Source organism: Lontra canadensis, unplaced genomic scaffold (genome assembly GCF_010015895.1).
Source record: "Lontra canadensis isolate GAN:19392208 unplaced genomic scaffold, GSC_riverotter_1.0 scaffold46, whole genome shotgun sequence".
In the NCBI taxonomy this organism is placed as follows: Eukaryota; Metazoa; Chordata; class Mammalia; order Carnivora; family Mustelidae; genus Lontra; species Lontra canadensis.
Window position 1 is genome coordinate 14631108 of NW_022631040.1, and position 23935 is coordinate 14655042.

General features: G+C 47.9%; 1 protein-coding gene across 1 annotated transcript; it reads right to left on the reverse strand.

Moving 5' to 3' along the window:
* Positions 1-2179: 2179 nt before the first annotated feature.
* MGST3 (microsomal glutathione S-transferase 3) lies at positions 2180-23721 on the reverse strand. The gene is made up of 6 exons (XM_032872986.1): positions 23639-23721; positions 7920-8045; positions 5718-5791; positions 5129-5186; positions 3124-3196; positions 2180-2433 (listed from the first exon to the last, which is right to left on the reverse strand). Exons 2-6 carry the CDS (start codon positions 8034-8036, stop codon positions 2297-2299), a joined length of 459 nt encoding a protein of 152 aa, XP_032728877.1. The 5' UTR covers positions 8037-8045; positions 23639-23721; the 3' UTR covers positions 2180-2296.
* Between the last annotated feature and the right edge of the window lie 214 nt (positions 23722-23935).

The following is a 23935-nucleotide window of genomic DNA, read 5'->3' on the forward strand; positions in this document are numbered from 1 at the left end:
TGGATGCTGCCTCCTGATGCATGAAGCTTTGCCAGCAGGGGGCGCCTGCGCTTCCCACACCTCCCGCCGGGGAGTGCAACGTGCAGTCTGGCATGCAAAGTGCCTGTGCTGTCATTTGAGCTCAAGAACTTTCTGTGGGAAGTGTTATTATCCCCATCCAGCCGGGTGAACTGAGGCTAAGGGAGGCTAATAAACCTGTCCTGAGGGCACACAGCTCCCTGCTGCAGGGTACCCTGCGGTGCAATGTGGAGTAATTAGACCCAAATGGTTCTCTGTCTCCTACAGCAAAGGCCAGAATGTGTTTCTCCACAGAAATAAATCGACTCTGGGACATGCACTGCTAGACGAGCAGTGAGGGGCAGTACTTACACCAAAAAAAAATTTTTTTTCTCCATGAGACAAAGGAATTGAACAGAAAGTAGCTCTGTTACTCTCCGCAGCAGAGATGTACACAATGGATTCAGGCACCCTGGGTGGGGCGCCTGGGGAAGTGGAAAGGCCGAGCTCTGGGCTCCCCTCTTCAATCACAGCATCATTTCGCGTGGCGGGGTTCCTATAAAACCTCATTGGAGCCCATTCCACAAGAGCAAAATGACAAAGATGGATCACATGACTTTACATCCCGTCCAGACTTGCAACAAAGGTGAAAACGTCCCTTCATCCCCAGGCCACCCCTGTGCTGCTTCCCTGATGCCCAGACTGTGTGATGTGAAAGGAAACCACAAGTTCTCTCATCTGAGGTGCACTGCTTACGAAAAATAAACACGAGAAACAAAAACCAAAAAAATGAAACCATAACCCTAGCCTGTTATAAAGTCAATTTTTCTCAAGTCTGGACCACAAATACCATTCATTTCATTATATTCATTCATTCATATTCAAATACCTTTCACAAACACCGTCATTTATTATAAAGGACATTTTAATATAAAAAGAATGCAAGTTAAAGCTTTATGAAAACAGCCCTCATTTTCCTCCTTTTGCTCCATGCTGGGGAAGATGTCCTAGCTACAGCAAGAGTGTACACTGCTGGCTTCTGGGTGGTCATGCGGCCACGGCCAACGAGTCCAGTCACCAGGCAGAGCACTCCAGCCTCAGGTGATGGAGGAGCAGAGTAGACAAAGCACGGATTTGAGAGTCAGGCCTGGGTGCAGACCCCATCTCTAATCCCCGTGGGTCAAAGAAGCCTTGAAAGGTGACGAGAGCAACTACAGAACTGAGTTTTACTTACAGTTTATTCATCTGAATGTAAACAGCCGTACGTGGCTCGTGGCTACAGTACTGAGCAGCACAGGTATAGATGCTACCCCTCCGTGAATTGAATTCACAGCCACGTTCTGTCCGGGGCAGCCCTCATTCTACCAGCCAGCAGCCTTCTCCAAGTCAACCGAACCTGTTTGGTTTTCCCCATTTTGTGCTGACGGTGTCCTTCCCTGTTTTGAACCTACGCTATTGGGTCTTTGTGTCTCTGTGAAGTTTCATAAAATTAGTCTATAACTTGAGCTTTTAAGCAATAGAAGCAATCTTTAAAAGTTTTTATTTATTTACTTATTTAGAGAGTGGGGCGGTGGACAGAGGGAAAGGGAGAGAAGCTTAAGCAGGCTCCACGCCTAGGAGCCCGATGTGGAGACTGACCTCATGACTGAGATCATGACCTGAGCCAGGATCAGGAGTCGGACACTTAACTGACTGAGCCACCCAGGTGCTGCAGTAGAAGCAATCTTTAATAGAAATTTTCAAAGTGGGCATCTGGGTGGCTCAGCTGGTGGCACCTGCCTTCAGTTCAGGTCATGATCTCCAGGTCCTGGGATTGAGCCCCCATGTCTGGCTCCCAGCTCAGCAGGATGTCTGCTTCTCCCCGTTTGTGCTCTCTCAAATGACTAAATAAAACCTTAAATAAATAAATAATCCTTGTTACAGTAGGTGTTAACTGTAAGTGTAAGATATTCTTATATCCCAACTCAGGCTGAAAGACTTTCCTTCCTTGGGCCCCAATTTTTCACGGCTGTGGCATGACTATGAACATACTACCACAACCAGATGTTTCCCCAGCTTCACCTCAGTAAACATCCTCTGGGAGGGTGAGGAGGGGGCTCAGTACCCACCACCTCTCCCATCCAGTAGAACAGGCTACTTCTTCTAGAAGGAGACTCAAAAAAGAAATCAGCAAAGAGTCAGGTTTAGGTATGAGGCTAAGGCCAGGTAAGTTTTTATTATATTTAGAAAAAAAAAAAGTAACTGACAATAAAAGTTAAGTCACTCAAAACGAATGAGTTTTTCAAGACCCTGTAGTTCTTCAATGGCAGCATTTGGACCCACCGCCCAAGCCGGTCTTAACCCAACCGAGGTGCTGGAAGGCAGAGCACACGGTTGTGCCCATGAGGCCAATGAGGGCTATGGAGCCCAGGGCCCCGCGACTCCGCTTGCTGGGCTCTGAAACAGGAGAGAGAACAGAGGTGACTGGAGGTGCCAGACAGAGGACAATGCTGTCAATACCCACAAGCCATTCTAGCAAGGCATCGGGGGTTGCGCGTCAGACCATCTGGTCTGAAGAGGTCAACCAATGCCTGGCCTGAGTGGCCAGTGCGTCAGCTATGGCATGCCAAGAAATGTGTCCCCAGAGTCTTCTCTGGACCCTCAGAGAACTGGGGATAATAATTAGAACAACTGTGCTCCAGGACCTTTGGGAGTGCCCCCACTTTCAAGAGGTAAGGAGAGCCAAGAGTCTCTCCCTGTTCTCTCTCGGGCAACCACTTACCGTAGTGAGTTAGGAGCAGGGGTTCTGGGGTCGGGCTGCCTGGGTTTAAATCCCGGCTTCCCAGTTTACACAAGTAGCTCTGAGCCTCAGTTTTCCATCTATAGCACAGGACACACTATCTGCATCACAGAAATGCTATCAGGCTAAGCAGCATACTCTGGATCTCAGAGCGGCAACTGGCACACAGAAAGTGCTCAGTACTAATAGTTTTGTTACTTTTCAAAGGTTAGTGAGAAGGAAGATACCTGACCTTCCCCCTAAACATCAAAGTACTTCCCCTTTTCTTAAAGCCCCGCTAAGAAGAAAAATACAGTGGCATGGGATTTTTAAATTTGTTTCCTTGGCAGATGTCGTGATGTACTCACCTCCTGTGTAATAGCCATAAGCATAAAGAACTCGTCCAACAATCCAGGCCAAGCCCAGGCCAGAAGCTATACGCTGCAAGAAAAGGGTTGGGTCAGTACCGGCATTTGAGAAACAGACCAGTCTTCAATAACATCTAGGGCTGAAGACACAATGTTCTCCCAAAACTTCCGTGGATATGGTAAAATAGCTAGGGTAGAGGCATGTTATTTGTCTCAGGAACATCAAAGATCTGTGATTCTTCTATGAATTGCTTGTGGATGGGGAAGGTGAGGACTGACCTTCCTGGTGGATGGGATGGAAGGAACCTTCTGGCTTGCCCTGGGGACTGAGGTGTGGGCATACGAGAGAGGGAGAGGCAGGCCGGGGGTGGGGCGTGAAGGGTAAGTCCCAAGAGGACCCTGACTCCAAGGCAGGACTGGTGGAGAAGCCTGGTTGTCTCCATGGGCCTGCCACTGCATCTCTGAGTCTCCCCCCTAACCGCCCCCCAGAAGGGGGTCAGAGCAGGCTGTGCTGCGGCCCGCACTTGGGCTGAGGGCTCTGCTAGAAAAAGTGGGCAGAGCGTGTCATGTTGTCATCCCAGAACATGTGGTCTTGGAAGCAGAAGTCTCCCCCTTCCATGACCCTTGAGAAGAGAGAACAAAACTCACGTAAGATGACTAGTCCTACCTGAGAACCATCCTGGGGTGACCATCTGGTCAAAATGAGTCAGGACAGACTGGGAGGGGGAGTGGGCACATGAAACATTGCACACCAGTCTTCATGTGCCTTCACCATTCATCAGTGGCATCCCAAGGGGTAAGATTAGTGCTTTAGGGTTTGTTTAGTTGATCTGGGGTAAGGTTAATGATCAGGTGTGTGAAACCACTGAAAATAAAAATCCCGGGCCCCTAAGTCACTATGTACAACCTGGTCTCTGCCAGGCCCTGCTTGGCTGTAATGTTGCACAGTTACCACCAGATGTCCCCAGAGTAGTTCTTCGAGTATTTTAGAGACCGACGCGCAGGAATGGAGTGTAGGACAGACAGACTGGAAAAGGGATAGGGGTGGACATCACTAGAGGGACTGGCTTGTCGTCCTTTATATAGGTAAGGTATACTGCAGACCACACTCCAGCCACGCGCCGTCATGGCCTACAAGGCCCTGTGGTCTGCTACCCACGGAAGCCGTGCCGCCCCTGTCACTATTCACCGGACAGACTGGACGGGCTCTGGCCTCAGGGCCTTGCTCTTGCGCTTTGCCCAAAGACGTCTACCGCCCTCGACACCTGCTCCCTACCCTTCTGTAACTTTTGCCTCATTGTCACCTTGGCAGCTGACACAGTCCTCACTTGACCTCCTCACTCACAGCGGTCTCCGGATCCCGAACTCCCTTCCCACCTGACCGCTGGGTTTCCCTCCGTGGCACGCATCGCCTTGTGGCGAACTGCGTCACGTACTTATGTGCTAGAGTCAATGACCCCGGGTAAGAGTTAAGCTGGTGTCTGGGTCCGTTCCATTCACCGCTGTGACCTCAGGTGATCCATCAGTGACTGACTGTGACAAAGGAGAAAATCACGGACACAAACCCTGCAGGATCAGACCTGGGTTCAAATTCTTCTATTTTCTACGTGGCTATTTGCCCCTGGGATGGTTTCATAGTATCCAAGAAGTTTCTCCTGATCTATTAAAAAAACAATGGGGGAAGTTCGATAGGCCTTAAAGAACTTTTTAACAAGAAGGAAATTCTTCTTAATGGACACTGAAGATGTTCATTCAATGTCCATTTCCTGCTTTCCTCCCTTAGCTCAGTGAACGAAGTCCAAACAGACGGGTGCCTGGTGGCTTAGTCAGTTAAGGGTCTGCCTTCGGCTTGGGTTGTGATCCCAGGACACTGGGATCCAGTCCCATGTCGGGCTCCTTGGTCAGCGGCTCCCCCTGACTCGCTACCCCCCACCTTATGCACATACTCTCTAATAAAATCTTTAAAAAAAATCCAAATAGACGAAAACTCCTTGGGAAAACTTACCGGGTGGTAAACACCTCCAACAGCTAGGAAAAATAAGAAGGGAGGATACACTTCCAACCTAGAATAGACAGAGACCTTTTTGTAAAAAGTGCCCATCTGACATGTGCCCATACCCGTTAAACGCTCTTATTTGCTGAGTCACACACTGGAGAGTAAAACCGAACACTGAGGGCAGGGAGAAGCCCTACCGCTAGGATCCACCCTCTTTCCTCCTGCATGGGAGCCTAAGTCCGCAGCTCTGATACTCTAACGAGGAAGGTGGTGGCTAATGCCAGCGGATTTCCTTCCAGAGCTCACAGCCACTCCCTCCACAGGGCTGGGAGATTCAATCTCAGCTTAGACAGGAAGCCTCGCAACTGCTGTTGAAGGCCAATGCAACTTGAAAGACATTTTTGAAGGATTATCCAGAACCCCACTCTTCTCACAACTCTGAACATTCAGTCTGTCCATAGACATATTTTCTAAGACCCTTTTAACTCCCGATCATCATCCCAGCTGCTACTCAGTGAACGGGGCAAAGGCCGAGATGCTGGGCAGAGGACACACAACACTGCAGACCTCCCCAGGGGCCTGCGGGGCCGACACTCACGTGTTCTGGTGGGCGCGCTGAATGCAGTTGAAAAGGTGCCCGTTCTCAGGGTCCGTGCTGTACATGGTAGGATACTGTGAGAACAACAGGATACCGTGGATCAAATGGTCAAGAGCAACATTCAGTGTTGAGTTACAGCCAACCTCGAAGATAATCTATCCTCAAGCACCTTCTACTTTACCCTTGACAGGTGATCACTTTCTGCCTGACACTTGCAGTGGGGTCTCAACTCTCAGAAGCAGATTCAGTATATTTCTGTTAATATCCAGTCCTAAGAATGTATGTCTGTGCCACAGTCACACAAGGGAGGGAGGCAGCTTGAGCCAGACTCCCTGCTGTTGACATTGTGCTGTGACTGCTGGATTCCCCACACAGCACAAAGACACCCCAGGGGAACAGCTTCTTCCCACGAGCTATCAGATACCACAACCTTCTAAGATTTTCTTTAATGGGAGAACAGAAATTGGTGTGAGAACTTTAATGGATGTGTCCATTAAAAAAAAAAAAAGGAAATCAATAGGAAAACTTAAAAAGCAGCTCTAGTCAGAGCCTAATAATAACTTGCTGAACAGAAGCAGACATTTGAATTTGCTCACCAGGGACAACCCCAGTAATTAGCCCTTTTAGATCAGCAGGAACAAAAGGAAGCATTTCACAGACCTCCTTCTTAGGTCTACTGTCTAAGCCCAGGCTAACCTCAGCCCCACACGTTTCTTTACTTGGGAAACAGACAATCACCTTACAACACCATTTTTAAAGTGGCACATGAGGGAAGACTTACCATTTAACTCTCTTTACTTAGTTACTTTGTATTACTTATTTTTAAAAATCCAAGTATAATCGACACACATGAGTTTCAGGTGTGTAATGTAATGATTCGATGTATGTGTGTGTGGTGGAGTGATCACAGTAAGTCTAGGTACCAGAGTTGCAGCGTTTTCTTTTGATGAGAGCATTTAATATTTGCTCTTAGCAACTTTCAAATATATAATGGAGAATTATTCATTATGGCTGCCATGCTGTACCTTGTAGCTCTTGCTTTTTTTAGATTCTACATGTAAGTGAGGTCATGAGATATATGTCTTTCTCTGATTTATATCACTTAGGATGATACCCTCAAGGTCCATTAATGTTGTCACAAATGGCAAGATTTCATTCTTTTCTATGGCTGAGTAATATATATATATATGTATATATATATATGTATATGTATGTATGTATACGTACACGCACATACACGCGTGCACACACACACACACACACACACACACATCTTTATCCACTCATCCACTGATGGACGCTTCGGTTACTTCCGTGTCTTAGCTACAGTAAATAGTGCTGTTATGAACATGGGGTGCACATATCTTTTTGAGTCAGTGTTTTCATTTTTTCTTTTTTTGGGGATAAATACCCAGAAGTGAAACTATTGCATTATACTGTCATTCTATTTTTAATTTTTTGAAGACCCTCCATTATTTTCCATAGTGGCTGCACCAATTTACATTCCCACCAACAGTGTTGTTCCCTTTTCTCCCCCTTCGACAGCTTTGGCTATTTCTTGTCATTTTGCTCATAGCCATTCCCCACCGGGCGTGAGGCAGCATCTCACCGTGGTTTTGATTTGCATTTCCCTGATGATGAGTGACGGTGAGCACCCTTTCATGTGCCTGTTGGCCATCTGTATGTGGTCTTTGGAAAAATGGCTGTTTGGCTCCTCTGCCCAATTTCTAAATTGGATCGTTTGTTTTTTTTTTTTTTGCTATTGAGTTGTATGAATTACATATTTTGGAAATTAACCCCTTATCAGATATATGATTTGCACAAATTTCTCCCATGCAGTAGGTGGCACTTTTCATTTTGTTGGCAATTTCCTTTGCTGCACAGCAGCTTTCTGGTTTGATGTGGTCCTGCCTGTTTACCCCTTGTTAGAAAATAACACTCTTCCTGGCACACAGCTCCAGCCAAAGGTCATACCGCTCTTGCCCCAACACAGCTGGTCTTTCTACAAAGAGACCAAGTGAAAACAAGATGGAGACTGCTCCCCAGCAGAGTCCCCCATTTCCTGCCTTCTTCCTGCCTGAAAAGGGCAGGATTTCGAGTGGATGTGGTTCTCAGACTGCCACTGCTGGCCTCTGGCTTCTCACCTCTCCTTCCACAACTGAAAACAAGTTCTTGCCTCAACAGATCTAGGTTCCCACTCACCTCCACTTTGTACTTCTTTCGGGCCTTGGAAACGTTGATGGCTAGATGAGCTACCATTATGAAGCTGGCGGCACCGGTGAGAACCACAAAACCATATTCCTTAGAGAGGACAGCCATGCTGGCTCTGTGGAAAGAAGACGAGTTAGGATACCACCCAGCACCCCAGGCACCCACGGCAGGAGGCCCGCAGCTCGGGGCTTCACTCCCTGTGAAGGTCTACCTACAGGTCAGAAAGCTGAGTAAACGTTGATGTTCCTGCAGATGCAGACGTCACTGTGTGTCACACAACAGACCCAGACCAGACCCTTATGCAAGTATGCAATGTACACGCAGAAGAGCGCGTGATCGTATCACGTGTTCTCTTCCTATGAAGCCGTAGCACCGCGGTAGGCATTGCTGGAGGAGGACACAACTGCTGAAAAACCATAGTTTCACAAAAAAAAGGTTAACAGGGCAAAATCTAAAGGATGTATTAAATTCGAGAGAAAGGAGAGAGGTATGGGAGGCAAAGCAGGATATGAAAAATATACGGTGATTCCAAGTTTTTGCGTGTCTGTTGGCATGGGGGGGGGTCACTGAAGGCAGGCACCCTGGGACTCCCTTTGACCCTGGGGCACATGCTGGTCTGGGAGAAGGCAGGAGACCCAGTGGCAGGCGGAGCCCATCACACTGCTAAGAGACTGGGCTCTGCGCAGCTCCGGGGAGCCAGGTCCGTTCCTCGAATTCTCACTTCAAAACTAGCCCTGGGGCGTGATCTGACGCCTGCAACTTACCTGAAATGGATCACGAAAGGACAACACACACCAACAGAGCCAAGTGTTAATTATGGAAACCGGACAGCGGCTCTACAGATGGTAAATGTATGATCCTTCCAGCTTTTCTGTATATTTGAAAAAATGTCATTATAAAATGGAGAATAAGCAAATCTTAGCATTTTTCAGGGTTCTACCATTTGAACTATTTTAGCTACTGTTCTGCCTCAGAAGGAAAGGAAAGAGAAGAAACAGACTGGCCAGCAAGGAGAAGAGAACTTGGCAGGTGGGAGGAGGCCCTCATCATCTCACGGTAGGATCAGTGCCGGCTGTGCAACTGCTCTGACTTTGGTCAGCAGACCACTGAGGCAGGTGGGACACGGAGCACAGCCAGGGTGCTTCCCGAGATCCTCACCTGCCCAGGCACCGTGGGCCAGGCTGCCACAGGCCAGAGCTCCTGCCTATGTTCTGCATCTGGTTTAAAACATCCACCCTCCTAACTGGCTCACTGCAATCTGTCCTCCAAAACCAGGAGGGATCCCCTGCCCCAGAGTGTTTCTGGTTGACCTCACCAACAACCCAGCAAGATGGAATAACCCTATTTCCAAAGAGTACCCCGACGGTATGAAGGCATGTTGCTGGATCCAAAACAGAAGGCACCATAGCTGGGATTCACATTTAGATTCCAATCCGGTTCCAATGTTCGCTTTTAATCCCACTTGGAAACAGAGAGCTGCACTGATGATGGGGTCACAGCGCCTTTCTCAGTGTGGAATCGGGGACCAGAAAGCAGCTCTGTTCTTCAAAAGTACTCTTCCCTTAGGACTCAAAAGTGACATTTAGTGCTGAAGTCCTAAAGTCTGCCCCGCCACCCCTTCACGATCCATAATAATTATCCCCAGTTTCTCCTTCTACATTCTTTACCCTGTGTTGTATCCCAGGGGTGCTTAGCCCACCTTGCTTGGGTTAGGGAAGGAGGGGACACACTGCAAAGGGTTATCGCCATGACTCAGCAGAGGAACGCCTCCTGGACACTCTCTCCCCACCATCAGGTATGGTTGCAAAAAGCAAGCGGTCTCTGGCTGCTCTTCAAACCTTCCTGCCCTGGTTCCCTTCTACAATCAGTTGCTTCCTGAAATGCAGAAAACCAGCTCCAGGAGGTAGCAGTTATCGAGACAAAAATAAAAGGTGAATCCTGAACACCTCTTTGAAAATAGCAATGGGTGAGCCTCCCAACCTATCTGATCTCCTTGGGGCTCAATAGCATTTGGCTAGACAGGTCATTTAAAATGAAGCTGTCACTCACTCTGTCAGGACAATCAAGTAAGCATAGTTGGCTTAGGTCAATATTTGCACGCCAAGAGAGTCCTGGAGTGAGAGCCCATTTCCAGACCCCAGTCTCCAGACAGGACGCCAGGCAGCATGGGGTCACCCGTGTTTGCGTAGCACCTTTCAGCCACTTTTAACCCCCGCAAAAATCCCATTAGCTTCACTTCACAGAAAAGGAAATGGAGGCTCAAGCAGAAGAAAGTAGAACTAAGACCAGAACGGGTTTTTAAATTCTTCCCCAAATACCCAGGCATGGCAAAATTGCATGGCTTAGTCACTGCCCTTGGTTTTCCTGGTTTGCACCGCCTTGGGGTAGGAGAAGCTAAGTGGCCAGACAGACAAGTACCTCTTGAGTAGGTCTTTCTGTTGTAGGCAATGAACACTCAGGTGACTGCTCAAAAATGTACAATCTGAAATGAGTATTTACTACTGAGCTCCCCTCCCTAAGTGTATATGTAATCTGGGATTCACACTCTAGTGAAAGTTACCCTCCTCCTACCTTGCTACAGTGATGGGTATTAGGGAAAAGCAATCTGGGTAGGGGCAAGCAGAACCAGAAGAACAAGTACCTTTGAAGGGCAGAGAATTTATAGTAAGGGGGACCCAGAGTCCAGTGCTAGAGTGGGTGGTTTGCAAAAGATTGCATAGCTAGCCGTGGGACAGCAAGTGTGCTCACATGGGGGCAAAGTGCCTACCTCCCTGAACCTCTCGCTTCAGGAGCCTGGACCACCTGCAAAGACGCTAGAATAAAGTCCAGGAAGCTGGCTGTAGGATGGGCAGCACAGCCCTCCTTGACCCCCCTTGTTCTCCCACCAAGAGGAGTCCTGCTTCAAACACCAGAGCAGTGTGTGCTACCCAGCTCCCGCAAGGGGTGACTGCGTTTGACATCCTGATGCCAAGCACAGAGTGTGCCTATAGACACCTGTGGAATAAACGAAGCACGCCACCGCTCCAGGAGGCTTTTGGGAATGACACCTCCAACCCACAGAATGTTTGTCACCTGGAACTAAGCCTGGCATAGAGCAGGCGCCTAAGGGATTTAAGTTCCCTTTTGTTCTCCTTAAAAGTATCTACTAAAACCTCTGAAGCAGAGAAAGACAAGGTCAGGACACAGAAAAAAGCTCTGTCACTATCGCTGTTGAAAACATAAATCCAACAGGGACTGGAAAATGGTTCAGGTTTGTCCTTTCAGGGGAGAATCAGCTTCATTCAGTCAGAGTCCCCCCCCCCCCCCAAAATTCCCATCATCTGCTGAGTCCTTCTGTTCTGAGGAATGCAGGGCAAAGACATGGACGCTCCCACCCCTTAAAGATCGGCCTTTGTGGGTTCGGGTGCAGGTGTGCGCACTGGTTAAGAGGAGGCCGTGCAGTTGACAGAGGCCCAGCCCTGGCAGCCACAGCCACGCCCGAGGCTGTCCCAGCCCTGGAGCTGGCAGATAGCTTCCCCAGGGCACAGGCTTCCGCACCTCTGGCATGAGCGCTCCCCGTGCTGCACATCACACTTTGTTGATTACATACCTGCTCTGCTCACCAGCAACCCCTCCAGCAACCCAAGAAGATAATGTGCTCTCGGGGGTGGGAGCTCTGCCCTAGACTTGGGTCTTGAACATGGTGCCAGACGCACAGCATGTGGCCTAACAGCCCCTTGGGAGCTCAGCTTCCAAAGCAGGTCTAGAGTACTCTGCAACCCGCCTTGTTGTACAATGGCATTTGTTAATCATCATCCTGTTTTCGAGGCTGGTCGCACTCCAGCTGTGTATATGAGAAGCTATAATTTGTACAAATAGGACAGAATTTAGGTGCCTATTTAAAAGTACCTCGTCCGCACGATTACACAGTGGTGGGGAAGTGCAAAAGCGAACCCTCTGGAGAAGAGCCCGACAATGGGAATATCCTTTACATCCTTCATACCTTCTGATTCATTAGTTCCACGGGAAGCTAGCTGGAGGCCATAATCAGAAACTCATATAGATTTGGTTCAAAGACACTCACCTAAGCACCATTTATAACAGTAACAATAGCAATGGCACAATGGCCAGGCAAAGAGGACTAATTAAACAAACAAGTGCACCCATAAACAGAATACTGTATAACCACTAAAATGGCGTGCACACGATTAAAGGTGCTGAAATGGGCTTAACATAGAGCATGTTAGGTTAAAAAATTTCAAAAAGCGTATATACAGAATAATCTTAGTTTTCTCCCTAACAGGAGAAATTTTAAAAGAAAGTATCAAAATTATAAGCTTAATTATTCCTAGACAGGCGAACTGTAGACTTCCTTTGTACTTTCCTATAATTTCCATGATGAGCAGATACAGACCAAAAAGTCATATGGAAGTGGCCTGACAACAGTCAGGAATTGAGAAATCAGAGAACTAGACAATACACTGCGATGGGACCAGTCATATGGGACTTCCAGCCTGAATCTCGTCACTCACTGAGGATGTTCTGGAATGACACTGAGCTCAGAACCTGGTTGCCACACTTCCTAGCTGTGTGTCCTTGGGGAAATTCTTCACGTATTTCAGCGGCCTCAGCCTCCGTATCTGTTAAATGGAGACACTGGTGGTACCCACCCGCCCCTGCAGTTGTTGCAAGGAAGACTTGGGGAGACTCGGGGATGGGGACACTATCAGTGCCCAGCATGATGACTGGCAGGTGCTGAGCACTCAGCAGAAGTTTGGGATCGGGTTGTGTCATGTGTTAATGTGAACGGTCTCTGCCCTGATTTAATTATAAAAGGGGATGTTTGAATGAATGATAATCTACATTTAAGAATTTATTTAGAATTGCTATTTTAACACAGCTAACATAACTATATATACTCACTTCTTTTTCTGAACTCCTAGCCAGCTATGCTCAAGCATCTGAAAAGCAGGAGTGTTCAGGAGGAAGCAGTTTTCCAACATGGACCTCAGAAACTGGCACTGTGGCCAGAGATGCCCCAGAGGGGAGGTGAGCGTGTGTTCACTGGCTTCTTGCTTATTCAAGTTTACTGAGCACCTGCTGTGCACCACTCACTGGGGGGCCCCCATGCTGGAGATGAAGAGCCCAGACTTGGGTCCCTGCCCTCATGAGGCTCATGTTCTACTGGGGGAAACAGGCAAACAAGCAACTTGAACACACACCCAATTCCAGATCTTCCCCTTCAGCGCCATGATCAGAAGCTGGGGACAAATGTACCCTACAAAATGAAAGTGCATGTACTGGGGAAAGGCAGAAACAGCACAGAAGGGTTTCTGTCTCCCCTCCCATGCTTTCAGTTAACTGTTCCCCAGCCGGCCGTCTTAAGATGAGTCAAAATAGTTCAGCTGAAAGGATATTAAGTTGAAGGTTTAAAAGAAACTAGATTTTGTATTTAATTTCCTATCACTTATTTAAGAGTAGAGGTCCTTTTGGAAATGTTTTTACTCCTGGCAGACTTGAATACTGTTTTGTGATTTGTCTTCTCCTATGCAGAGATCCACAGGTGTAGAGACAGCAGGAAATCTGGAGTCAGACGGGTTTGTGTTTAGACGCTGCCTCTGTGAGTTCGGGAATGTCATCTAATTTCTCTACAGAACAGAAGAATACTAACTACTTATTTCACAGGATGATTTGAGGAATTAAGGAAATAAACTAGGGGTGCTTGGGTGGCCAGTTAAACATCTGGTTTGGGCTCAGGTCGTGATCTCAGAGTCGTGAGATCGAACCCCACGTTGGGCTCTGTGCACAGCACGGAGTCTGCTTGGGACACTCCCTCTCTCTCCCTCTGCTCTTCCTCCCACATGCTCTTTTTCTCTCTAAAATAAATAAATCTTTAAAAAAAATAAAGGAAGTAAACTAGATAAGCTTCTGGTATGAACAACTTAATAAATGCTGGCCCAAATATGAAGGCATATTGTAAACACTGGTAAGTGTGTGTCTCTGCCCACATAGGTCATACTTCCTAAATAAGGAGACACTGGTTTTCCTACAAATCAGTAAGGTGCCCTGACTCAGAAATTAGGTCTGACTCTGTTTGCAACAGCTTCAAATTCAGCAAAACGCTGGTCGACTTAGATTCCCAGTGCGGGCAGCATACAGTGTCTAGGAGAGTTAGTTTTCTAGTGTGGACAGCAATGTACCTAAGAACACTAATTTACTCATTCAACCACAACATGAAAACGCTTACTGTATGCTAGGCATCTGCTGAGGGGTGGGAGACACAGCAGCGGACAGGATGGGGTCCCCGTCCTTAAGCCATCGACATTCGAATGAGGACAGAAGTCTGATAACAAACACGCCAAGGCATTAGGTCACACTCAACAGCAATCGTACAGCCATATAAATGTCAAAGAAGTGTATTATATATTTAAACCCACATGGTACCATATGTCAATTGTATCTCAAGACCGGGAAGACCTTGCTGCTGCAACTTTCACACCCACACAGCCACTCAACATTCCGGGCAGAAAATATTCAGGTCAGAGTACACGCCAAGTGCCAAGGCCCCAGGGGAGGAGAAGCCTGGCACACTCGTGGGACAGAAAGGCGGCTGGTGTGGCCAGCCCTCCCCCTGCCCCTGCAGATGGTGGGAGCACTAGGAGAGAGGGCCAGGGAGGACAGATCCAGATCATGAGAGGGGCTTTACCCTCCGCGTAACAGTCAATACTTGCTGCTTCTCCCCCCAGCGACTAAGAAGAGGGGAAGGGAGGAGGCAAAGGTGCGAGACTGTTGTGTGTTAGTAGCAGAAATGTTCACTTCCCAAAGGGAAAGGTGGACAACCAAGCAAGCAGCACCACGGTTAGCCAAGATGGCCCTGGGGGTGGACTCAGCTCTTCCACACGGAAAGAGCTTCCAAGGCACGAAGGAAGCGGATCGGTACCGACTCCAAACGGAAGGAAGGAAGAGCTCCAAAGAGGAACCAGTGGCCACCTGTGCCAAGATGCATGAACAGAACAAGATGTGTCCTTGGCTTCGGAGAGGGGGACCCTTGGAGAGCCGGGTTTTAGGGGAAGGGGAGAAGGTGGGAGCCCCTGCGCTGAGGGTTAAGAAACAAGTGCCGCGGGACATCGCGGGCAGCTCCGCCTCCTGTATCCGTTCCGCTGGCCCATCCTGCCAGTGCTTGGTCCAGTGCCAGGTCCTACCCCTTCCTCCACCACACCGGTACTCCGCACTGACCCGCGTGGGCTGCAGGCGTGCCTCTGAACATGCACATGTGTTCCAGGCTGCTCGCTTAGCTATTCCCAACACACACTTGAATGAACACTGATCGATGGAAATAGTACACATTTCCCACCATGCTGGGGGCAGAGAATGTCTCCTGCTTACCTTTTCTATAGTAACTTCCAGGAGGACAGAAACACAGTTCGGGGCTGTCCTATGTTCCACATCAGTGGTTCTCAAACTTCAACAGCATCAAGGTCAACTAAGTGTTAAAATGCACCCCATCCCCTAGAGTCTCTGATCCTTAATGGGGTCTGGGAATCTGCATTTCTTTCCCTCTTTCTCTCTTCCTTCTTTCCTTCCATTCTTCCTTCCTTCCTTCCTTTCTTTAAAGAGAGAATGACTCTTAAGCAGGCTCTACACCCAAACTAACTCCTCATGGAGTTTTCCAGCCCACATGGCAGAAATAGCAAAATGGGAAATAGTATCACCACTACATCCTGAACACGTCCTAGAAGACCTACCACTTCTCCCCTGTCAGGCCCATGGGAGAGTTTACATTAATTAACAATCCCCACAGCGATCCTATGTGGTAGTTACCGTTCTCATCCCCATTTCACAGAGGAGAAAACTGAGGCAAAAGGAGTTCAGCAACTTGTCTAAGGCCCCACATCAAGTGAGTGCAGAGCTGAGATCTAAACACAAGCCAGCTGACCCCCGGGTCTACCTCTTTGCTACCACACCCCCCTGTGAAGGGTTTGCCCCTTACCCAGGAGTTAGGTTACTCCTTCCCCCACAGCAGGGAGTGATGAGGAGAAAACGCCTTTTCAAAACTCCAGCTCCAGGGCAGGACGCAAGGTTTCTAGGCAGGGGCAAAGTGGAGGAACAGAGCAGAAGTACCAGAGCCCAGGAGAAGGGAGAGGCGGATCTGTGGAATGCTTTACATACAGGATCGTGTCATCTGTGGAAGACAGTTTTACTTTTTCCTTTCCACTGGGGATGCCTTTACTTCTTTTTTCTTGCTAGATCACCTGGACCAGAACCGATACGGTGTTGAACAGAAGTGGCAAGAAAGGACATCTTTATCTTGATCCCCATCTTTGGGGGGAAGTATTCAGTCTTTTATCATTTAATATAATGTTAGCTGTGAGTTGTTTTTTTTTTTTTAAATAGATGCCCTTTTGGAAAATACTTTAAAATGAATTACTTCTATATCATATTTTTAAAAACAGCAACACTTCTATTTGTAACTTTTTTTTAAAAGATTTTATTTATTTATTTGACAGAGATCACAAGTAGGCAGAGAGGCAGGCAGAGGTGGGGGGGGGAAGCAGGCTCCCCGCTGAGCAGAGAGCCTGATGCAGGGCTCCATCCCAGGACCCTGAGATTATGACCTGAGCCAACGGCAGAGGCTTAACCCAATGAGCCACCCGGGCGCCCCCTATTTGTAACTTTTTTTGCTTATCAGAGGATTAAATAGCTGAAAATGATTTTTGGAAGACCTCACCAGGGTAAGGAAAGAAAAGCAGCAGTATTTTGAAGCACAAGGGGTAGAGGGCAGCAGGCAACAGACATGGGTTTCCAGGGGGAGACTGGGGCAACTATCTTCAGCCCAGCAGATTTTAAGAAAGCCCCAAGGCACCAGTGCCAAGTGCCCCTTGAGAAGGGATCGAGCTCAGGCTTCAATGAGAAGACACGCTCCATTCCAGTGTCTGAGTTGGCAACACGGATTTTCATTAGGACATCTGCTTAAGGTAATCCCCCCCCCATCTCAAGGAATTTCACTGACAGGTTCTCTCTGAAAACATCCCACCATAGCGCTTAGGGGCGTTGCTTTGATTCCCTCCAATTCCTGCCTCTGCCACCACTTCCCCTATCTCACTGGGGCAGGGGTTCCTTCAGTTCCAAGAGCTACCCAGAACCCTTCCTGAGCCACATGCATCAGAACACCCTAGGGATGAAGCTTTCCTTCAGTATTTACTCAAGTCCCTCTCGGCTGCCAAAAGGAGCTCCCCAGGGTACAATCAACATTGCACAAATGGGAGTAAAAGGCAGGCTTCGTATCTGAGCACTTGCCTCCAATGATCCCTTCTGAGCCATGAAATTACATCAGTTTATCTTTTACTAAATGAAATCACTTAGATTTATTATTATTTTTTATTTCTTTTCAGCGTAACAGAATTCATTGTTTATGCACCACACCCAGTGCTCCATGCAATACGTGCCCTCTTTAATACCCACCACTTGGCTCCCCCAACCTCCCACTCCCTGCCCCTTCAAAACCCTCGGACTATTTTTCAGAGTCCATAGTCTCTCATGGTTCATCTCCCCTTCCAATTTCCCTTAACTCCCTTAAATTTTTTAAATTTTTATTAACATACAATGTATTATTAGCCCCAGGGGTACAGGTCTGTGAATCTCCAGATTTACACACTTCACAACACTCACCATAGCACATACCCTCCCCAATGTCCATAACCCCACCCCGCTCTCCCTACCCCTCTCCCCCTGGCAACTCTCTGTTTTGTGAGATTAAGAGTCTCTTATGGTTTGTCTCCCTCCCAATCCCATCTTGTTTCATTTATTCCTTTCCTACCCCCCAAACCCCCCACGTTGCATCTCCACTTCCTCATATCAGGGAGATCATATGATAGTTGTCCTTCTCCGACTGATTTATTTCACTAAGCATAATACCCTCTAGTTCCATCCATGTCGTCACAAAATGGCAAGATTTCATTTCTTTTGATGGCTGCACAGTATCCATTGTATATATACACCACATCTTCCTTATCCATTCATCTGTTGATGGACATCTAGGTTCTTTCCATAGTTTGGAATTTTTTTTAAGATTATTTTTATTTATTTATTTGACAGACAGAGATCACAAGTAGGCAGAGAAGCAGGCAGAGAGAGAGAGAGAAGCAGGCTCCCTGCTGAGCAGAGAGCCCAATGCAGGGCTCGATCCCAGGACCCTCGGATCATGACCTGAGCTAAAGGCAGAGGCTTTAACCCACTGAGCCACCCAGGCACCCCTCAACTGGATTTTTTTAAAGGAGAAAGATTTCAGCTTTCAGCTCTCTCTTTGCCCTCAAATAAGCAGATAAAAGCCAAGCTGGACAGTGGTCACCCCCTACTTCCACCTGCAAGACTGTTCTCCTCAAACGGTCCTGCCATTTCTCAGTGGTGTCCTTCTTCACACACACAGATATGGGACAATGAAAAACACTCACAGACTGACTTGGAGCCATTCTCCCATGTTTCATTAAAATTCTTATCTGGTTCCCTGTGCTAGTCATCTGACCTTCCTTATACACGGCTGCTTATTTTACGTGGCAAAACCCACCACTCTCACAAGACTAACATAAGGACAGTCACTTAAAGGGCTGGTCTCATGGTTTCAAATGGACTTCCATGAGCCCCCAACATGGAAGGTGGTTCAGAGAACTGAGGTTGTGTCAGGTGTCTACTTAGCCTGCTCACAGCCCCCCAGGGCAGCTGCCCAGCCTCACTTCTGCCTCTAGCTGATTCGACAAATGAACAGTCCTCACAATCATCTCAGGTAGGGTGACCCTCATGAACCCATGTAGAGTCCAAAGGAGAAATTTTAGAGCCTGGAGGGAAGCCACACAAAAGTAATTCCCTGTTTCCATGATGGGAGAGAAAAAAGAATCACAGAATTTCTTTGTGTCCATCCTACATTTTCAAAATGCCAGTTCTGGCCACTTTTGTTTTGTTTTGTTTTAAAGATTTTATTTATTGGAGAGAGAGAGAGAGTGCAAGCAACCACAAGTAGGGGAGAGGGAGAAGCAGACTCCCCACTGAGCAGGGAGCCCCATGCAGGACTCAATCCCAGGATCCCGAGATCATGACCTGAGCCACAGGCAGACACTTAATGAGTGAGCCGCCCAGGCGCCCCCATTCTGGCCACTTCTACGTGAAACAGATAACGAGATCTGTCTGAGTGTAAAGTTTCACGGGACAGCTAGATTTTTTTTTTAAAAAGTGCGTGGACATTGAAGAGAAGTAATAATCACCCAGGTGAGGAAAAACGACGACTCCCCACCATCGCACTGTACATTTGGTAGGTACTTCTCCAAGGGCTAAAAGAGCAAGTTAGCTGAATAGGCACAGCATTATTTATGCTGCACTTGATCATGAGCTCAGCGAGGCAGAAGCGCAGAGGCAGACCAGAGGGTGAACTTCCCCAGCACATTCTGTGATTCCTCACCAGGGTTCCTGGCAGAACACTTGGAAAATAGAAGCTAACGGTCAGAAGGGTAGGGGATCTGTCCCTTTTAAGAGATAAATGTGTTATAATCCAAATGCATTCAGCTTTAAAGATTCTTTCTCCCTCTCCCTGTCCCTCCCGCTTGTGCTCTCAAAGAAAAAAAAAAAAAAAAAGAAATCAAGTTTCCCATGTTGTTTTAATTCCAACACTTCGGCGACTGTCCGTGCTGCAAACAAACAATACCTAACTGTGTGCATTGGCTGGTGTGGGGGAGGGCGGGGAGGGCGGGACCAGCATGATGCCCAAGTTCAGGGGAATAGCGCTGCCTGAATGGAACAGAGTCTCCCCTGGAAGAAACTGGTAATTCAGCTCCTTAAGACTCTAGGAAGAGTAGACTGTAACAAGACAGAACAACCCCTTGGTTCTCCTGCTGGTGCGATGACAAACTTTCCCAAACAGGTTCTTGACATGAAAGGCTGTACGGGGTGAGAGGTGTGTTGGCACCTCCCCTAGGAGTCCCGGGCCATGCTGGGCCATCTGGAGCAGAGGTCCCAGGGGATGTGATCCCAGCGACAGCCCGCAGGATGTTTTCTGTGGTCTGAAGGCACCCACCTCAGAGGAAAGGAGAAAGAATGGGAGAAGCCATGGGACGCAGAAGAAGATAAACATCGCTTTAACAATTAACAATTCATTAAATGGAGCTGATCTGATACAATCCATGCCAGGCAAACCATTTTACCTAAATAGAGTGCCTACCTCAAGCCCGCACCTACCACTATCTTCAGTATCGCTTTGGGGAATGGTTTCTTCCCTGATTTATCCCCCACTCAATGCCGGGCACCACACGAGGCAGCGAGATGTTCAAGGCTCCGATGGTCATCCAGACTGAGAGCCAAGGTCCTGACCCCCCAGAAGACACAGTGACGGGGAGCTAGACAACACAGGAGGACCACGAAACAGGGCCGCAGCAGATTGAGAGAAGGGCTCTGAGGGACATCAAGTGGTGGGCGAGAGAGACACAGGGCGAGTCAACAGCGAGGACACAGGAGCCAGGACAGGGCTTTGCTTGTGTAAGGAAGAGAAAGGACACCAGTGTGTAGGAAGGGTAGAGACTAGAAGGGTATGTGTAGTGATACAGACTAGCGTGGCAGGAGAAATCAATTATTAGCAGTAATACCTATTATTAGCCTGTATTATTTAAATGTATGCCAAATACTATTCTAAGTAGCTCACCAGTATTAGCTGCTCAGAGCATACCTATGACAGCGTATTACTTTTATTTTGCAGATGAGGAAGCTGAGCATCCGAAAGGTTAAGTAATCTGCTCAAGGTCACACAGCCATCACAGAGGAAGCCTGGACTCACACACAGCCAGAGCTGCTGGGCTCCAGAGTCTATGCTTTCTACCCTCGCCCCTACTGCCTCTTAATGAGACTGGAGATCAAGTCTGACCACACCTGACTTCTTCTGGAACTTTTCTATCTCCTCAAACTCTCTCCCGAGCATGAACTATATTAATAGGAATAGAGAGCTAATAATTAACTCCAAGTCTGTGACTGATTAAAGCCTGAGAACTTTCTAGTTGGAAGAAAGAAAAAAAACTTGGAAGAGGTCCAAAAAGTAACTTATTTTTAAATTTCTTTTAATGAGTGTCAGCACTGCAGTTATGACAAGAGGAGAAATTCCAGGAAGGAAAAACTTCCTCCAGTCTTTCGGGTATGCGGGTTTGCAAGGAGCAAAGCAGCACAGAAATTGGTATTTCTTTTCCTATCATGACTTCCACACAACCTGTGCCTTAACTGGCATTACACAGAACTGAAGGTCATGGGGAAACTAAGCCCTGACTTCCACAAGAGGAAAACAAAAATTTCAAATGAGTCAGTGACACCACTTGGATTTTCCATCCCAAGAAATGTGGGCAGACCGTAGTTAATTCTCAGCAGCTGCTGAGTCCTCACAAGGTATCAGACATTCTGGATGAATGAACCATGGAGCTGCCTGAAACAGGGTTAGTCTCTTTGTGCCTGTCTGTACTTAGGATGAAGCTGAGCCAAAATCATTCACATTGCTTTGGATGGGGAATTAAAATACCACAAATTAAGGGGAAAAAAAAGAGTCAACTAAAGCACCAAAGTATTAGAGAACTGAGTTCCAGTTAATGAACAGGTCAACACTGGCAAGAATTCAGAGGGTCAACAGGGGGACTTACAAGAACAAACGATGAAATCCTTAAAAGTATTTGCAAATGTTATCTGGAAGGTACTGCAATTTTTCCCAGCTCCTCATTGATGTTTTTCTCCTCACAAGGGTTAAGTAGGGAGGTAGACACTGGAAGAGAGGGTGAGGGAAACAGGAATGCTTTTGTACACAGTAATATCCTAGCTCGTAACTGCTGAATCCTCCTTTTTCAGGAGGACTGCAAACTCATAAGTGGTATATGAATTCAACTGCAGAAACTGTAGCATTATGTAGATTCTTTTAAAAAAAACTGCATAAAAATACTAAATGGCTCACGGTCAGTTGTGGTTGGCAACTGTATTCTGAATCCAGATTCAGAATATTTAAATATTAAATAGGGAATAATAGGTTTAAATACAGCGAACTGTGCAGCAGGCATTAAATTACATCTTGCCGGCTTGATTTTTCATCTACTTCATTGCAAATTGCTCCAGGGGCTTTTCAGCCTGTCTCTGGATAATAGGGTAAAGCCCTTCCTTCTTGTACTTTTTACTCCCTTTGCTGTCCTCCAAGTTAGGAAATTCCCTTTCATGACTGTCTCTTCAGGGCTGTAGGCCAACAGAAGGAAGTCTAAATTAGGGGGAAGACTGCCCTTCTCCAGTTTTGTTCCTTAATCTAAGGAAGCCCCTGATGTACACTTTCTATAGCTGGCTACAGTGATCTTTCTAGTGTATCTGTTTTATATATAGTAACATCGTTCAAGGAAAAAAAAATTGCTTGACAAAGTTTTCTATTTCTGTAACACTGTGTCAGGACGGAAGCTTAACAACGCCTTCCCTGAGGTAAAAGTATTTCTTTGGATTTTAGAGGCTCGTTTTACTGAACTTGGTTAAATTTAACTCCTGTGAGAATAAACATTCTTGATCCCCTGACCAGGATACTATGCTCTTAATATTGAGTTCACTGAGTTAAAACATAGCCTTGTAACTCTGACAGATAACCTTGGTGCTTCCCACAAACTGCAGGCTCTTGGTGATCTACAGATTTCCCAAGAGAAGCCCTTGCTGCAGCTCCCACGCACAGAGGACATCTCAAATCTGCAGCAATTCCACAGGACCACGCCTGGGTCCGCAGCGGCCGCAAAAAGCCATTGGTCTGCAAAGCAGTGTCCTTCCCTCTAAGGCTCCCTTTCTCCAGTTGAGAGATTAAAGCCCCAACTGTCACTCCTTTCCAACCCACCCTCTTGTCTCATCTTTTCCTTTACCTCCTGTTCCACACTCACTTGTCCCTTAAGCTACAAAGTAGCTCGTAAAACTCCTGGTCGGAAAGGAAAGTAACAGAAGCCACAACTTAGGAGAATGACTCACCAATGAGTCTCCAGCCCCTTCCACCGCCCTGCAGCTGCCCCACCGCAGTGGCGCTGGGGCTCCCTGCAGTGACACAGATAAGTAGGAAAATTCTCTGAAATCCAAAGCAGAACCGAACGTTAAGAGTCTTCCTCCCTCGAGGAGTCTCCTGCTCTCGGGCAGAGGTAGAAAATGACCCACATACGGGTTTCAGTACAAACGGACAAACGTTTCCATGAGGCAGCAGGAAAACAAACACAATTCCCTGGGGGGTTCTCCCGGAGGGTTCCTAGCAACACATCCACATCCGCAGCAGGCGCAGGGCTCCCAGGGCACTTGTTACCTATCGGGCCTGCACTGCCCACTGCCCCAGCAGGTGCAGCCAGCCCATCAGCTGCACTTACCAAGGTCGGGTGGGCTCTGGGAGGCAGAAACAAGAAGCCGGGTCTGCACAACCCGGGGAGAGGAAGAGAGGAAAGGACGGTACTGAAGGGCTGACCTTGAGAATCTCCCTGAGTTACAGATAGCGAGGTGGACCCCATTTCAACGCCCCAAACCCACTCCATCAGGGGGAGGATGCAGGGCAGGTGGGGGGCAAAGGGGATGGAAAGATAGACGGAAGTGTACAGACCAGAAAGGGGAAAGGGAGCGCATCCCTATTCACCCGGGATGGCAGAGGTAGGGGTGGTGCCTAGCGCTGGACCAGAAGCGCCCCGAGGCCCACGCTCCGCGTTGCCAGTAAGTGCGTGGACTTACCCGGATCACCTCCGCTCGACTGGTGCAGTCCACAGCTCTGCGGGGAAGTGAGGGTGCCGCGCCCTTGGCCACCGGCGGGGCGGGGCGGGGCCCGAATCAGGTCCCGCCCCCGCCCGAGGCAGCGCGAGACCACGCCCCCACATGGGGGGGGGCCCGGCACACCCGGCGCGCCTTCTGAGTGTTAATTTGCAGTCACTGTTGGGTGTTTGGGCCGCGGAAACTGGATTTTCTTTCTCTTTACGGCTGTCCACCCTTTACGCTTCCTCATCTCAAATCCATGTATCAGTTCCCTTCCGTAA